A 17,747-nucleotide genomic window follows, 5' to 3' on the forward strand; every position below is an offset into this window, starting at 1 on the left:
TGCCATATTTCCATGCTTTTGACACTGACATCACTACTTTGAGTTTTCTAAAATAAGACTAAATAACTTTGTAGCACATGAGCATTTTAACAATACATTAAAATACACAAATTATGTATATGTATATATATGTGTGTGTGTGTGCGTATATATATACATACACATGTACATATGTATATACACTTACCTATATATAAATACATACATATACATATATGAAAGCTGTTTTTATACCCAATCATGGCACCCGCCTGTTCCCAATTAGCCTGCACACCTGTGGGATGTTCTAAATACGTGTTTGATGAGCATTCCTCAACTTTATCAGTATTTATTGCCACCTTTCCCAACTTCTTTGTCACGTGTTGCTGGTATCAAATTCTAAAGTTATGATTATTTGCAAAAAAAAAAAGAAAGTTTATCAGTTTGAACATCAAATATGTTGTCTTTGCAGCATATTCAACTGAATATGGGTTGAAAATGATTTGCAAATCATTGTATTCCGTTTATATTTACTTCTAACACAATTTCCCAAATCATATGGAAACGGGGTTTGTACACACACACATATGTGTATATATATATATATATATATATATATACGTATATATATATATATATATATATATATATATACATACACATATACATACATATATATCAGTGACGTGCAGTCAGGGGAGGCAGGTGAGGCCATCATTGAAAGAAAAAAATGTAAAAGGAAAAAATATATATTATATTGTTATATGTATCCAGTGATTATACTATAAAGTTATTTTCCATTTAACTTCACTAGTTTAAAATTATTTTTTATTCAAAATCGCTTAATTTTCACATTTGCCATTCAAATACTGAGAATTACTTGCGGTGAGTCAGAGCCAGTTGAGCCTCCCCGTGGATTGCGCAATGACTCGGCTAACTGCTGGCTGCTGTGCAGTGAGACCGTATTGCTATATGAATTATATTATACATTTCCATATTTTAGTTAGCTGAGGTATATAATGTACAGTGTATTTTGTCAAAAACTGTATGTGTGTAACGTATTTCTTGTGCTGGGCAATCATAAAACAGCTGCGAAGACGCACAATGTGAGGCACCTGTTCTGCGGCCTCTTGGTGGTAGAGGGCGCTAGTGATCCCAGAGATCATTCTTGCATAGGCCTGGGGACATCTGAAGCCGGTATGTTTTAAAGCTGTCGTTTGCCTGCATATCGTAAAAACAACCATCCAAAATTTTACAACTAATTGTAAACTTATAGGTGCCGACCATCAGGGCCGAGTTGCGACGAAAGAGTGTGTCGATGTTGAGATATTAAGCCAAGTTGGTAAGTGAATTTGTTTGCTAATAGTACTTGCTAGCCGTACCCATGTATTTTCTATGGGCGGTTAGCATCAGGTTTTAATCCCGTTTCCTCCAATGTTTCTGATCCGATTGAATTTATATTTATGTCGAGTCTTTATTTTGGGTACTTAAATATGGTGACTGAGTATTGTGGCGTTTTAAGGCCATCTGCATTTTTTATGCTACAGTAAAGACAATGAATTAAAACTGCCGCTGGAGCGCAGTTACACCTGTCATAGTGACAACACTGTGTTACACCTGTCATAGTGACAACACTGTGTACTACTGTACTGTTGTGTTTGTTATTTTGTACATACATGTGATTATTTAATATTGTTAATGTTAGCAGTATTATCGCTAATAATGATAATAATAAGTGTAATTTATTTATACTATACTAGCTAAAGTACCTGGTACATTAAGTTAAAGTACCAATGATTGTCACACACACACTAAGTGTGGTGAAATGTGTCCTCTGCATTTGACCCATCCCCTTGTTCACCCCCTGGGAGGTGAGGGGAGCAGTGAGCAGCAGCGGCCGGGAATACTTTTTAGTGATTTAACCCCCAATTCCAACCCTTGATGCTGAGTGCCAAACAGGGAAGAATGCTGGTATGAGCTTTAAATATAACCCGTTAACTGCTGCCAATCAAATGGTGAATAAGATACTCTATAGGGTTCATATGTTTATAAATCTGACTGTGATGAAGTCAGTGCCTCACCAGCCATGAACCTCACCGCATGTCAGTTATTATTATATATACATTAATATATTTATACACGTATATATATATATACATATATATATATACACACACATACACACATATATACATACATATAGTATATATATATATATACACACATTTATATATATATATATATATATATATATATATATATATATATAATATATATTTCATTGAACGATGTTATATGTGTGGGTTGTATTGAGTGCAACATCCAGGTACTGCATACACATTGTAAATGGTAAATGGGTTGTACTTGTATATCGCTTTTCTACCCCTTTTTAAGGAGCCCAAAGCGCTTTGACAGTATTTCCACATTCGCCCATTCACACACACATTCACACACTGATGGTCGGAGCTGCCATGCAAGGCGCTTACCAGGACCCATCAGGAGCAAGGGTGAAGTGTCTTGCCCAAGGACACATCAGACGTGACTAGAATGGTAGAAGGTGGAGATTGAACCAGCAACCCTCAGATTGCTGGCACAGCCACTCTACCAACTTTGCCACGCCGTCCCCATTGTACTGCTAAGTGTGAAAGCACTAATGCATTCAAATTTGTCAGGATCTCAATCCACTAATGTAGTAAAATGTGATCACAAGTCAGCATGTGCAGTATTCTTTTTAATGATTTTGAAAGTATACACAAAATAGAAACACAACTTACAAATGGTAAAGAAATGCAGAAGACATAATCATTTATACGTTCCTTTCTAACTGACTTCATACCCCGGGATTCCTTGCATAAGGGATAAACATGTTAATCTGGTACATTCTGGCAAATAGTTATTGCCATATTTCAATTTCTGCAGAAAACAAAACTATACTATATGTACAACATATACATCACTATGATATTTCAATTTACACACTGGGATAAGGTGTTATAACATTCGCTCTTTTGCACTTTGTTTAGCCTTTCTCTCACAAAGACAAAATGTTATCAATCTGAAATTTATGGGTAATTCATCTAAGTAATAATCCCTCCTGTATTTTGTATTTTGGTCTGAAAGGCAAAGCAGAAGGATGAACAATTACAATGACAACACAGACAGACATTTTGGACTATTTCTAAGAAACGCCTAGATACACAAATTATACATCTCTGACTGTCACATCGGTTGTTATATTTGAGAAATGAATATGCAGCATATTTAATTCCTTAACATTAGCAATTAGATTGTAGTTTAATACAGCTGTAAACCACGGAAACCTGAAAATTTGTGCATTTGATATTTTGTTTTGCAAGTTGAGCCTCTGGATGGATGGATCAGTGATTAATGGTAAACATTCTTCAGTTACTTCATTGTCACTTTACTTGTCCAAACTGCACCCTACAAACAGCACTGGCCAGTAGTAAAGTTTTTATTTTGGCCCAACTGGTTTCCATCATTGAAGCGTTACTTCCGCTCCGTCTGGTTGCCAGTCTTCACACATGGGCGCCATTTATACCCCTTTCAAGCGCCTGAAATGCACCATCTTCTTGCTCCTCCACTCACTCATGCCTTCATTCATGCATTTGAAAATCAAGGAGTAGTTGATTCCCTGCAGCCGCTGGGGTATCATGAAAAAAACACAAGGAGTACAATAAATATACCTGTTTGGCCATAAATTATTCTTTTATTTTTGTAGACTACAGTGGTACCTTAACTTAAGTGTGTCCAAATTAAGGGTTGAGGTTTCAGATAAGAGCGCTCTTATGATTTAAGTTACAAGCAAAAATTGGACTTATAAGCATCATACCAGTTTATAGCTAGAGACTGACATGTCTTGGTTTTTCAACCATGTGAAAGAAGAACGTGACTGCAAAAAGATGATATTCGTTGGATTAAAGAAAGAAATCACCAAAAACATGACCTAGTGTGTCGCAAATTCCAGTATATCACTGCTGGTCTGCATCATACTGAAGCAGATTGAGAATAACGCCAGCAAAGAGTGTTAAAATAACATGACATTTATCCATGAAAATATGGAAAAGCTGCGGATGGTGTGTTTCACAGCATGCAGCTGGAGGGAGATATTGTTTAGATTGTAGAAGTCGACCTTCCAAATTTACCTGTGGTATCTCCTATCTGTACTTTATTATTACATTTCTTCATAAAATTAGTGCAGTTGTTTGTTGTATTGTTTTTTGTTTTTTTTTCTCTCATCTCAAAGTTTATTTTTCCTTTTAAAAAGGCATGTTACGTTTTGAAAATGTGCTGTTTTGGGGAGTGGTGAGGGTTGGGGGGTCATCTACTTATTTAAGTGATTTCAATTTTTTTTAATGAGAGGGTCATTTGCGATACAAGTTTTTTAAATTAAGTGGGAACTGCACATATTTTGGAATGTTGCCTATATTTCACAATCTTTATGAGATACAAGAACACAAATGTTTTTTCAATGCATTTTAACTTGTAAATAAACACAAATTAAAGTCTGCTTACAATGGAGTCAATGAGAGATCCTCTATTCCGCTAATAAAACCCAAAAAATAACCATCACAAAATTGCCAACAATACTCCATTTACATTTGGTGACCTGTATATTAACCAAGTATTAATGATATTGTTATTGTAAGTTTTAACGTTAAGGGCCTATTTTTAGCAGCACATTGTCACAGAGAGGTTACTTTCTTATGCTGCTGTATTGACGTTATCAGATGGTTAGCTGCTATTTTACATTGGAGCTTGTGAAAGTTTTTTGTAGATTATTATGTATTACAATCATGACTCTTATCTTGAAATTAAATTGATGAGTACATAATCTGAGAAGTTGGTCAAATATGACAGCCAATTCAGACCCAGAAATGGCGAAAAAGACCCAAAAAAATGCTTGGTTCCACCCTTTTTTTTTTAGCAAGGATTATCGGTAATTCTTCATCTAAACGGGAATATATCAACATCCAAATAGTCGGCATCCCAGTGACAGCAAACATTGTACAGTATGATGTTTTATTGTGTTTGTAGTCTTTCATGAAGTCTGCATGAGCAGTAATCAGTGATGATGTTGGAAGGAAAAAGCAAACGTTGAGATGCATTTCTGAAAATAATACGCTGCGGAATGCTTTAAATGGACAGAATTTGTAATTACCATCCAATTTTTTTAAATCGAATAAGTAAGTTTTTAGCAAAAACAAACAAACAAACAAAAAAAAAAACAGTTACTGAAATAAATAGTGGAAACTGGACACTACAGATGATTTTTTTTTTATATTCCTGTTATTTCTTCTAAGATAATTATGAATAAATTAATTATGGATACAAACAAGCAAGTAAACAATAATTAATGACCAATGCATTCACATCTTATTTGAATAAAGTGCAACCAACACTTTAGGTTGAATTAACAAGAATAAACAATTTCTACTCACATTTTCAACATCCAAGTAATTTTCCGTGAAAGTACAGTAACCAACTTTTTAACAGTAGATTTACCTGCTAAATAAGCTCCCCGACCCGGCCATACGGTATTTGTTCTCCGACCTGACGTTGCCGATGAAGGACAGTGTCCTAGGTGTGTGGAAGCGTGTATGTTCCCTCATCCCTGTTGATGATGTTGGTCCCTCGCTCCCTAATTTCCATAAACTCCTTCATCCATCTATTTTATTTCTTTCTTCCTCATGAAATGATTTCTCCTTGTGGTTCGGAAGTTGGTGTGTCGCCGTAATTGTCACTTCCGCTTTTTTGGTCGCATCTTTATCATTGTGTTGTGTCATTTGTATTTGTTGTGGCTTTTGCAATCATGCTGTAGCTGAAAGTTATGATATTATAATGCCGCGCAGTGGAGAGGCAGAGACACAGTCTGAGATATACTCTCAGAAACTTTCTGAACAAGCGGTAACAATCTCAGGGAGTCAAAAGACCAATATACAAGAGCTGCTGTTCGCCACAAGTCACGTTTAGACACTCAACACAAAGACACCCACAAACTCGAGTGGGTCTGTTCACTCTGCTGCTCTCACACACATCACACACACAACACCACCTCTTAAGGGCACACAGACACACGACACAGATATTACACTATTGTCTTGTGCCGTCAGCGTTTGTTATGACTTTTCTCGACCACGTTAGTTATCCGCCATTTTTGGTTTGATGACGCCACGGACGTTCAGCGTCCTTATTTTAAAAAATGATAAACTTCATATAATGTCTGCCGTTCTTAAATCCAATGTTTTCCTTTTCCATGTTTTGATGAAATCAATAATTTCCCTTTTAAAACGATCTTGGATCGATACCTATCTTTTGGAAGGGCAAATTTGCCAAGCACAGATCAATATACTTGAAATTTAGGAATATAAATTGATCTATCAATATATGAATCAATTGATACATCCCTAATGTATGAAACCTTGATGGAAGTTTTAGGATGTTTTCTAAGCGGCAGAATAGAGCAACTCCCGTAAGCTCTAATGTAAGCAGACTTTTATTCGCATTTATTTGCTAGTTAGAATAGATAAAAAAAGAAACACGAGTGTTCTTGTCTTACATAAGGATTGTGAACGATAAGCAAAATTCCAATAAAATTGCAGTTCCCCTTTAACAGCTCCGTCAGAGTGACAGAACCAATTGAGTTCATAAGTTAAGGTACAACTGCATTTGTAAAGAAACTGGTATGTCATGGTTAGAAATAGAGATTTGGACACTAAATCTAAAAAAGTTAGGGATTTACTACAGTACATCTGTTGTCTAATGATCATAAAATATTGTGGTTAAAAAAAGTGAACAATACAAAGTGTGGCCCACAGCTAGAGTGTTATTGGCCCGTGACACATTATGGAAATAACATTTTTAAGAAAAATCAGCATAAATGCGAAACATTGCGCAAAGGTGCACAGTGTAATGAGAAAAGGCTGACATCTTATTACAAATAACTACAAAAATGGTCTTTAAATGTATATTCATAAGTTTTTCTTAGCTTTTTTTAACCACAAAAAAGAAAAAAACCTTCATCCTTTGATTTTTTTTTAGTATGTCCCTTGGGGGAAAAAGTTTGGACACCCCTGCAGTATGTGTGAAGCAGTTAGTGTGTCTTTGTAATGTACTTTAGCACCACCTATAGGACTGGAGTGAAAGAATATCAATAGGCATGTCATGATATCTAAGCCCAACACTAACTTCAAATGTCTAGTACTAGTCCCTGCTTGCGTATTAAAAGTAACTGTTTATTGACTTACACACCTATTGTATTTATATGTGTGTGTGTATGTGTGTGTGTGCGTGGCAGAGGGATTAATAGTATACCTGCCTCTGACCAGCAGGCCAGTTGAGAAGAACTCACTTTGCCAGATGTTCAAAGGGCACACTGACCTGGAGGTGTCGGAGACAATGACAGGTTAGTCAAGAAAGCAAGAAAACAAGCTAACTAACTTGTTACATCCAGAATGTAACTTTGTTGTGTATAAAAAAAAATGCATCATGTTTTGCGTATGCAAACTGTGGCTCTGGACAGTACAAACGGAAACGATAGCAAGCCTTCACAGACTGGTGTTTATTTGAGACTACCTTCAGAATTTGATAGTACAAAAAAATGAAGTCAATTCTGACCGCTATAAAACTTAACACTCGTCATTTTCTATGTACTCGTTAGGCTAAAAAAAAACAACAAAAAAAACAACACAACCATGTTGGGTGACTTGTGACAATTTTTTATTCAGGAGTGGGATGTCATCCCACAACAGTGTGTAACCAGGCACTGACTGAGGCTCCTGATGTCTGCTTGTCGATAGCAACAGGGGAATAAGTTGTTTGGCAAATGGGTAGTAAACATTTGAGCTGTGATGCTAATCCTGGCCATGTTCCTCATAAATAGGAAATTGTCTAAAATAAATAAACAATAGATTCCAGGCCCCCCTGCACTTCCGGAATAATTGTATCTGCTGAAATGGTAAGTGTTAGTATTCCTAATGGTGACTAATAAGAAAGTGAGTTTAAGGCGCTATATACAGGGAAACAAACAGTGTTGTAGTCAATTTAGGAAAATGCTTGCCAAGATGTGTAACTGCACTTTTTTTTACAGTAAGTCCAATACTGTTGGTTCAATGGTTCAGACATGACAGCGATAAATGTCATTCCCGTGAAGTGGGAATCATTAATTATTCATCAAATGTTTTCATAGCTAGAGCATAACAAAACCTTTTGATTGCCTTCTAAATTATTTTTCCAACATTATGAGAGCCCTTTAGACATGATATAACACCCTTCAGTCACCTTTACAATATTTTAATCCAATATAGTAATGATGGCTGGACCTGAGCCAATCAGTGGCCAGGATACTGAACAGCACGCTCTGATTGGTTTGGTCTCCTGTAGTGGCCAATACGATATTTGTACTTTACTTAGCCGTTATAATGTTTAAAATGCTTAATTTAAGACCAAAACATTGAAATATATGCTTTGAATAAATAAACAATATCCAAAAAACTCACGATGTGGTAAAGTCGCAATATTTGAAGCGCAATGTAGCGAGGAACAAATTTATACTGTACTTGTTTCTTAATGTATAAAAGTCTGTGCGAAAAACTGTGAGAAGAACATTATCGGGTTCAGAGTATAAAAAATAGGCACTATCAAGTCTTTTGATCCGTAAGGTTGGGTCAGTTTTTCGCCATTACTGGGGTGTCTTGAGACGTAACCCCTAAATGTGTGGCTATACAGTAAACAGGCTTTCCAAATGTGCTGAGAAATAATCGATCAAATAAATATCTGTTTTTTTTTCATAGCGCGCTTTTGGTAAAATCAATGATAAATTTGACACTTTAAAAAAAATAATTTTTCATGTATTTTTTGCTTATTTATTTACTAATTCTCAATTATTAAAGAACTTTCATAGATAGAGGGATGGATCGATGAATTTGAGTTGGACAAAAAGCCACCGGCCCAAATGGATGGCGCTGTGGTGACAAAAGTTAACTATAGACTAATTGGACATGTTTGGCCTTGGTCTCTTTTGGAGGGCCTTTCTAGTTTGAACTTTTCCAGGCTACATGACTCATCCTACCTGCGATGGCGTGATGCGTGACTGGTCGAGGCGCGCTGAGAGGTCACCCGAGGACAGGTTGGCGGGGGCACCGCGATGAAGCCTCATGGCGACTTTGCGCTCTCGCTCTACTCGTTCTGCTCGGGCCACCTGAGGAGAGCGATTACCTGCACGCAAACACCTGCAATTAAGGGCGTACTCATACTTAAAACATTTGTACCGTGCCGGACGTTGCCTCCAATGGCCTGTTTTCCTGTCCCGTCGCGTCTAATCTGCTCTGTTACTGCATTTTGCCTGATTTTGTGGGTTATTTCCGGTCAACTTTTGATTATCTTTATTGTGCAATGTGGCCGCCAGCGAGTGGAGCAATCGCATTAATCATTACGCATATGGAAGTAGTTGCGGGTGAGTTAGCGTGCTGTGGGTTTAACTTTTGGATTATTTTGAGTCATGGTAATTTATGAATTGTGTTGGTTATCATTGAGGACCTGGGAGGAGCGATTGCAATACAATAAGGGTTTTAGGACTTGCTGTAATAGTGCTGTGCAAGTGGGGGGAAGTGTGGCCCAAGCATGGTACAAGTGGCCTAGTGTATGTGTGTGTCTGTGTATGTACACACTAATAGCAAAAAATATATGCGCAACATTGACACATGGGATTGTTGTTTCCTACCTGACTGCTGAACCCCGCGTGCGACCGCTTTAGACGGAAGTAGGTCTGCTTCATTCTTGACTCGGTTAGCCGCTGAAGGTTTGGGTCCAGATGGCAAAGCTCGGCCACCTGCACCTGCTCGCTCGTCATCTTCTTTTTCCTCCTTACGGTCCTTGTCTCCATCCTCTGTTGTCCTGCTGGCCCCCTGGAACACAGTGGAAGTGTGAAAACCACAGCTGGCCAGCGTGAACTTAAAATTGTCCCACTCACAAATTTCAGCATGCTCCAATCGAAGACATAGTCATAAGAGAAGCCCTGTCTGTGGAAAAGGTTCCTGAAGAGCTGCCTCAGGTAAGAATAGTCCGGCTTGTCGTCAAAGTGCAGGGAGCGACACAGGTTCAGGTAGGTGGAGAACACAGCTGCAAGACACAGAAGGGAGATTGGGATGGATTTGAAAAAGAATTTGCGCCACGACGGAGGTTCGAACCCTCAATCTTTTTACTGTGAGGCCAACACTCTAACCAAAGTCCCATATATTTACATATAGAGTTAAGAATGCCCCAACTTAAGAGTGTTTTGAAATAAGAGCTGTCTCTTGGCTAATTGTAATGCTTTAAATTGCCAGCAAAAATTTGAAATAATACCTAAACGGCGGATATTTATCCATGAAAATATAGAAAAGCTGCTGATGGTGTGTTTGACGGGGAAGCAGATGGACGGTGATACTGTAGAAGTTCACTCTCCAAGGTAAATGCAGTACCTTATTATTACATTACTTCATAAAACTACTGCAGTTGTTAGTCGTACATTTGATTGTATTATTTTATACAATACATTTAATCTAAAAGTTAGTTTTTCTTTTTAAACTGTGCAAACTGTGGTTACTGAGGAGGGATGGCCTTAACCCGAACCGGGAAGGCGCCATCACTTGGCTAGAAATATAGATCAATGTTTGAATCACATTTGACTAAATACCCTTGAGCAAGGTCGGACGCAGGCAACTACAGTGATTGTTGGCCCGGGTAAAGAGTCAATTAAGCTAGAACAAACCATCGCCAGGCTGGAAAATTTCTGCACACATAGCATTTTTCGTAGAAGAATATACAACTCACATAATGAGGAGGTATGCATTCTACTCAGGTGGCAATTTATGAAGCGTTAAATCTATCGCAGCACCAGGAAAATAATCTCAAGATCCCCCCTATATCAATTCCTAAATGTGATCAAAATTATTTAAGGCGTATTACGCGAAATAGACGGTACGTTATTAATATCAGTACTACGGATACCATTAACAATAAAGCCTAAAACAGCCTGCTACCTATAATATAGAATTTTTAAACATCAGATCATTGTCTCCCAAAGCGTTATTAGTTAATGTGGTCATTACAGACAACAATCGGACTGGAGTGATTGTTTGATAACTTATTAACAAGCGCTTACCGTCGCTAAAACTAATTACTCAAATCTCATCCGCCTAAATAAAAACGATCTTAAAAATGTGTTCAGTACAGTAGCGGTATAGCTCGGTTGGTAGAGCGGCCATGTCAGCAACTTGAGGGTTGCAGGTTTATCCCCGCTTCCGCCATCCTAGTCACTGCCGTTGTGTCCTTGGGCAAGACACTTTACCCACCTGCTCCCAGTGCCACCCACACTGGTTTAAATGTAACTTAGATATTGGGTTTCACTATGTAAAGCGCTTTGAGTCACTAGAGAAAAGCGCTATATAATTCACTTCACTTTAACTCAACAAGAGACTTCTCCCAGTTGCTCCACCCACTCGGGTGAAAACTTAATGCAATTCTTTAAAAGAAAATTGAACTCAACAGACAGGAGAAAAAAGATAACGTGTGCCAGCTCCAATTGGGTTCTATTAACGCCGATACAAATGTATGTACGACGGATATTGCCCTCCAAAATAATCTCTCTTTTTGACGAAATAACAGTAGAGGAACTTCTAAAACTTATAAACAGTCCACACGGTTTGCTTCTTGGCTCTGCACTCTTCAGCATGTACATGCTGCCGCTAACTGACATCATACGCAAATACGGTGTTAGCTTTCACTGCTGATGACACCCAACTCTACATGCCCCTAAAGCTGACCAGCACATCAGTCATCACGTAGTCAGTCATCTAAAGGCGTGTCTTAATTGAATCAAATAAATCGATGTCCAGAAACTTTTTGCATCTTAATGCTAAGAAAACAGAAATGTTGATTGGCGGTCCTGCTAGACACCGGCACTTATTTAATAAAACCACCTTAAAATTTGACAACAAAACAATTTAAAAAAGCGACTCGGTAAAGAATCTGGGTATTATCTTTGACCCAACTCTCTCATTTGAATCACACATTAAGAGTGTTAGTAAAACAGCCATCTTTCATTTCTGTAATAACGCAAAAATTTGTCCTATTTTGTCCACCAGCAACGCTGAGATTGTTATTCATGCGTTTGTTACATCTCGTCTTGATTACAGTAACATATTATTTTTGGGTATCTCTATGTCTAGCAATAAAACATTACAGTTGGTACAAAATGCGGCTGCTAGACTCCTGACAAGAACACTCAAGATGCGACTTTAAGGTACTATTACTTACGTATAAAATATTAAACGTTCTAGCTCCATCTTATCTTGCTGATTGTATTGTACTATATGTCCCGGACAGAAATCTGCATTCTAAGAACTCAGAATTTTTAGTGATTCCCAGAGCCCAAAAAAGTCTGCAAGCTTTGGAACGTTTTCTATTTATTCTGGAAAGCCCCACCGGTAACAGTTGGAGATGCTACATAAGTAGAAGCATTTAAGTCCAAACTTAAAACTAATTTGTATACTCTAGTCTTTAAATACAGTAGACCACGTTTAGATCAGTTGATCCGCCGTAGGGCTGGGCGATATGGCCTTTTTTTAATATCGCAATATTTTTAGGCCATATCGCGATTTACGATATGGCCTTGAATTGGCACATGATACATAAAATCACACCGGTATAATTATTTGTGTCTACATTAAAACATTCTTGTTCATACTGCATTAATATATGCTCATTTTAAACTTTCATGCGGGAAATCACAACTTTTTTTCATACGGTGATGATCTGGAAATGTTTACCTCGGCATTTTGATGGTGTGGGCGTGTGGCACCGAACGGAGATGTTGACAAGCGCAGTAAGCACTCTTCATTCTCTAGCAGGTGACTTTTCAAATGATCCACACATTACCAGTAATGCTACGTTTTATACCAACACCGTTTTGCCCCACACTTGACACTGTTCGACATATTCCCACTTGAAGCCAAACCACCACCAGACGATGGACCACTTGCTGTTTTTCTTGGGAATTAATTCTTCCTTCATTTGTTACCAGATTCGCACCTTCTTTCTCTCGTATTACCACTCGCACGGCCGCGCTAGCATCACAGCTGATGTTACCCATGCTGCTACCTCTCTGCTCTGCTCTCGTGGACTCCGACTTAATCAAGTTGAAAAACTTATTCGGGTGTTACCATTTAGTGGTCGATTGTATGGAATATGTACTGAACTGTGCAATCTACTAATAAAAGTTTCAATCAATTCGCGAGGGCGTATACGTATGTGTTGTATGACGTGACAGTATGTGACGTATGTAAGAAGGTGCGCTCGCTGTCTGTGAGAAGGACAGACAAGAAAGAGCGAGAAGAGCCTGTAGTGTAATGCCATCACTGCGTGAGAACGTATACTCGAATATCACGATATAGTCATTTTCTATATTACACAGAGACATACCTGCGATATATCGAGTATATCAATATATCGCCCAGCCCTAATCCGCCGTCTCTCTTTTGTGCTCTGCCCCCCTCTCTTATGCGGAGAGGTTATCAGGGGGCCACGGATCAGGTTCCACTGAGGATGCGTCAAGTAGACCAGTTGGTGACGCTCACGTTATTAACCCTACCCACTCGGCATCCATTGCACCAGTCACCTTGCGGTATACCTACCAAGGTTTCTCATTGTGCCTATTAGGTTGAGTTTTCTTCTTGTCCTGATGTGGGATCAGAGCTGAGGATGTCATTGTGGTTTTTGCAGCCCTTTGAGACATTTGTAATTAAGGCCTATATAAATAAGCTTTGATTGATTGAATGTCTTCACCCTCAGCCAGCGTGTCGATCAGACCAGTACTGTGACTTACCCGTAAAGAGGTCACCTCAAGACGGGGACCTTCCCACCTTCACCAACGAATATTTCCTCCCCTTTCAGCGGCGAGTCTGGATGTTGCAAGGAATTCCTCCATCATTGCTTATATTTGATCAACAGCCAGGTTCCTATTCCTCTGACCAGGCTAAAATAGCTTATATCATGAGCCTGTTATCTGACAAAGGCCACATACTCCATTGACTTCCACATCGTAGAAGCAGAGAGTGGATTTAGTGACGCCCCTTTATGCAGCATTTTGTGCAAGGGATTAGAATAGGATAGCATAGACTTTGTAATTCATCTCTCAATAAGGAAATTACATGTAAAAACCTGCACGTTTTTACATACAGTAATAGAAGTTAAACATCATGAAAAACAAAACATTTATAATAAGTACTACATATTGCGCACTAATTTGTATTAATAAAAAATTCAATTTTAAGAAACACTAACATCCGTATTGCACACCAATAAAAAACATCACAGTAATCACGCAAGTGCGTTGTAAAGTCTTATGGCTGTGGGTATAAAAGGACCTGCAGTAGCGCTCCTTCTTGCACTGTGGATGTAACAGTCTAATGCTGAAGGAGCTACTAAGGGTCTCCCCAGTATTGTGCATGGAGTGAAAGGGATGGGTCATTATGGATTTCAAGTTGGCCAGCATTCTTCTGTCAGCCACCTATTTAACGCTGTCTAGTGGGAAGAGACTTGAAAATTGTGCAGACTTTGTCGGGGGGTTAGTGTCAAGATTGTTGCATTTTATGACTTTGGGGCAGACAATTGCTTTATGGACTTGAACTGTGTGTACTAACATAAAATTGCTCAAATTAAACTTTGCTCCCCTAAGAAGGTTCAGTCTTTCGACGGCCAATGACTGGCGAGGGTTACGCACCAAAGTGAAAGTTCTTAAGTGGGGCTTTAATTGCATCAGTGTGTCTGCACTATTCTTGCTGTAGAAGTATATCTAAATTGCAATGATATGCGTACAAGATGGAAGAATGTAGAGGACAATAGGCCGGCAGTAAATAGTGTGCAAGTGTACATAAAGCTGAAATAAAGCGCTGTGCAGGAATTAGTCATCATCCAAATGGACGCTTAGCTTAGCTTCTTGTTATACCAATTGGTTGGTTTAAAAAATACTTACAAGGGTAGCCTTTGCACAGGACCTCAATAGGAGTGGACATTTTCTTTTCGCTGATGCGTTCATACTTCTGCCTCTTGGTGGCGGCCTTGAGCCCCTGCCAGGGCAGAGATCCCAGGTTGAAGTACATGAGGACGTAGCCCAGCGACTCCAGATCATCCCGCCTCGACTGCTCTGTAGAGGACACAGAAATAGAATGGAAATAAAATAAAAAGCAGATTATAGGTGTACATTCCCAATGGAATGAAATATAGCTTTCACTACTGTGTATGTGTGTGTGTGTGAGTGCGGTTTCACCAATGCCCAGGTGGGTGTTGATGGAGGCGTAGCGTGCAGTGCCGGTGAGGTTTTTATTCTCTCGATAGGGAATGTGCTGGTGCGTTCGGGCGTCCCGGTATTTCTTAGCCAGACCAAAGTCTATGATGTAGACGAGATTGCCTTTCTTTCCGAGCCCCATCAGGAAGTTGTCAGGCTTCACGTCTCGGTGGATGAAGTTCTTCAGGTGAATGTATTCAATCCTGCTGATCTGGAGCAGACAGGTTTATGCAATCAGTTGCGTTCGCTCTGACAAGAACGAGGCGGACAATTTCGAATCCAAAAAACAACAACATTTTGTCTTTTCGTCCTTCATAATGATTGTGAAAGATAGGTAAAATTCCAGAAAAAGTTAAGTTCCCTTTTAAATTTATTGCAGTCCTTTCAGTAATTTGCGATTGCACCGCTTAGCTTGGACATACTTCCTGTCTACAGCACTCAGCCTTCTGGTTATTGTACAAAACCAGTGAAGTTGGCACATTGGGTGAATCATGAAAAAAAAAACAGAATACAATGATTTGCAAATCCTTTTCAACCTTTTTACAATTGAATATAATGCAAAGACAAGATACTTAACTTTCGAACTGGAAAACTTTATTTTCTGCAAATATTAGCTCAATTGGAATTTGATGCCTGCAACATGTTTCAAAAAAGCTGGCACAAGTGGCAAAAAAGACTGAGAAAGTTGAGGAATGCTTATTAAACACTTATTTTGGAATTTCCCTCAGGTGAATGGGCTAATTGGGAACCGGTGGGTGCCATGAGTGGGTATAAAAGCAGCTTCCATGAAATGCTCAGTCATTCACAAACAAGGATGGGGCGAAGGTCACCACTCTGTGAACAAATGCGTGAGCAAATTGTTTAAGAACAAGATTTCTCAACCAGCTTTTGGAAGGAATTTAGGGATTTCACCATCTGGAATCTGAAGAAATTGCTGCACGTAAGCAGCAAGGCTGAAAACCAACATTTAATGCCCGTGATGTTCGATCCCTCAGGCGGTACTTCATCAAAAACCGAGATCAGTGCGTGAAGGATATCACCAAATGGGCTCAGGAACTCTTCAGAAAATCCTTGTCAGTAAATATAGTTGGTCGCTACATCTGTAAGTGCAGGTTAAAACTCTACTCTACTCTACAAGATTTCTCAACCAGCTTTTGCAAGGAATTTAGGGATTTCACCATCTGGAATCTGGAGAAATTGCTGCACGTAAGCAGCAAGGCTGAAAACCAACATTAAATGCCCGTGATGTTCGATCCCTAAGGCGGTACTGCAACAACAACCTAGATCAGTGTGTAAAGGATATCACCACATGGGCTCAGGAACTCTTCAGAAAATCCCTGTCAGTAACTATAGTTGGTCGCTACATCTGTAAGTGCAGGTTAAAACTCGACTATGCGAAACCAAAGCCATTTATCAACAACACCCAGAAATGCCGCTGGCTTCGCAGGGCCCGAGCTCATCTAAAATGGACTGATGCAAAGCGGGAAAGTTTTCTGCGGTCTGAAGAGTGCACATTTGAAATTGTTTTTGGAATCTGTCGACAACGTGTCCTCCGGACCAAAGAAGAAAATAACTATCCGGATTGTTATAGGCACAAAGTTGAAAAGCCAGCATCTGTGATGGTATGGGGGTGTATAAGTGCCCGAGGCATGGGTAAATTACTCTGTGAAGGCACTCTTAATGCTGAAAGGTACATACAGGTTTTGGAGCAACATATGTTGCCATCCAAGCAACGTTATCATGGATGCCCCTGCTTATTTCAGCAAGACAATGCCAAGGCACGTGTTACAACAGCGTGGGTTTGTAGTTAAAGAGTGTGAGTACTAGACTGGCCTGCCTGTAATAAAATAGTGCAAAAAGTGCCTGGCCCATGTAAAAGCAAAATTCACTAGTAGAAAATAAAGACGTCATTGTTCAAAGGGTAAATAAATAAATCATAACAGATAACTAACCTGTTCCTCCAGATGAGCCATAAAGTTAAACATAAACAACAGAATACAAACATCTAATTATGCCGTTGTTTCGCACCCCAGGGTCTTTTCTTTCAAACTGTTAACATTTATCAAATGTTTTCTCGCTGGTCCTGTGGCTTTACGTCTGCTGCGGTCGCCATTACTAACTCTGGACTTCGGCTTGAGTTGAGTTCAAACATGAACACACTTACAATATGATACATCAAATCATTTCCTATAATTTCTCTTTACAACATGTCCTAAAATTAGTCAGAAGACGCAAAGTTGATTTAATCCCAACTCTTTCCCACTTTAGAGCACTTGCTAATACATACGTTTACTTGCTGGCTTCTTTTTGTAACTCAGTTACATCAGTGAATGATTAGTTCTTGCAATAGATGATTAAGTCAGTCAAGATTAACAAACTGAGATTTTATTGTGTTGAAAGGATCTTTCTGTGTGGAGTTTACCTG

General features: G+C 38.9%; 1 protein-coding gene across 6 annotated transcripts in view; it reads right to left on the minus strand.

The window, feature by feature from the left end:
• Positions 1–2,689: 2,689 nt before the first annotated feature.
• Positions 2,690–17,747, minus strand: part of csnk1e (casein kinase 1, epsilon) — a 31,823-nt gene continuing 16,765 nt past the window's right edge. For 3 of the 6 annotated variants that reach the window (XM_061908936.1, XM_061908935.1, XM_061908933.1), the window contains 7 exons: positions 15,305–15,533; positions 15,011–15,181; positions 9,968–10,116; positions 9,719–9,902; positions 9,068–9,213; positions 7,312–7,377; positions 2,690–3,640 (listed from right to left, as the gene is read on the minus strand). In XM_061908936.1, coding sequence (XP_061764920.1) covers positions 7,345–7,377; positions 9,068–9,213; positions 9,719–9,902; positions 9,968–10,116; positions 15,011–15,181; positions 15,305–15,533 — 912 coding nt within the window. In that variant the 3' untranslated portion in view covers positions 2,690–3,640; positions 7,312–7,344. The remainder of the gene's footprint in view (positions 3,641–7,311; positions 7,378–9,067; positions 9,214–9,718; positions 9,903–9,967; positions 10,117–15,010; positions 15,182–15,304; positions 15,534–17,747) is intronic. The other 3 variants (XM_061908934.1, XM_061908938.1, XM_061908937.1) reach the window with 3 other exon arrangements.

Source organism: Nerophis ophidion, linkage group LG08 (genome assembly GCF_033978795.1).
Source record: "Nerophis ophidion isolate RoL-2023_Sa linkage group LG08, RoL_Noph_v1.0, whole genome shotgun sequence".
NCBI lineage: Eukaryota > Metazoa > Chordata > Actinopteri > Syngnathiformes > Syngnathidae > Nerophis > Nerophis ophidion.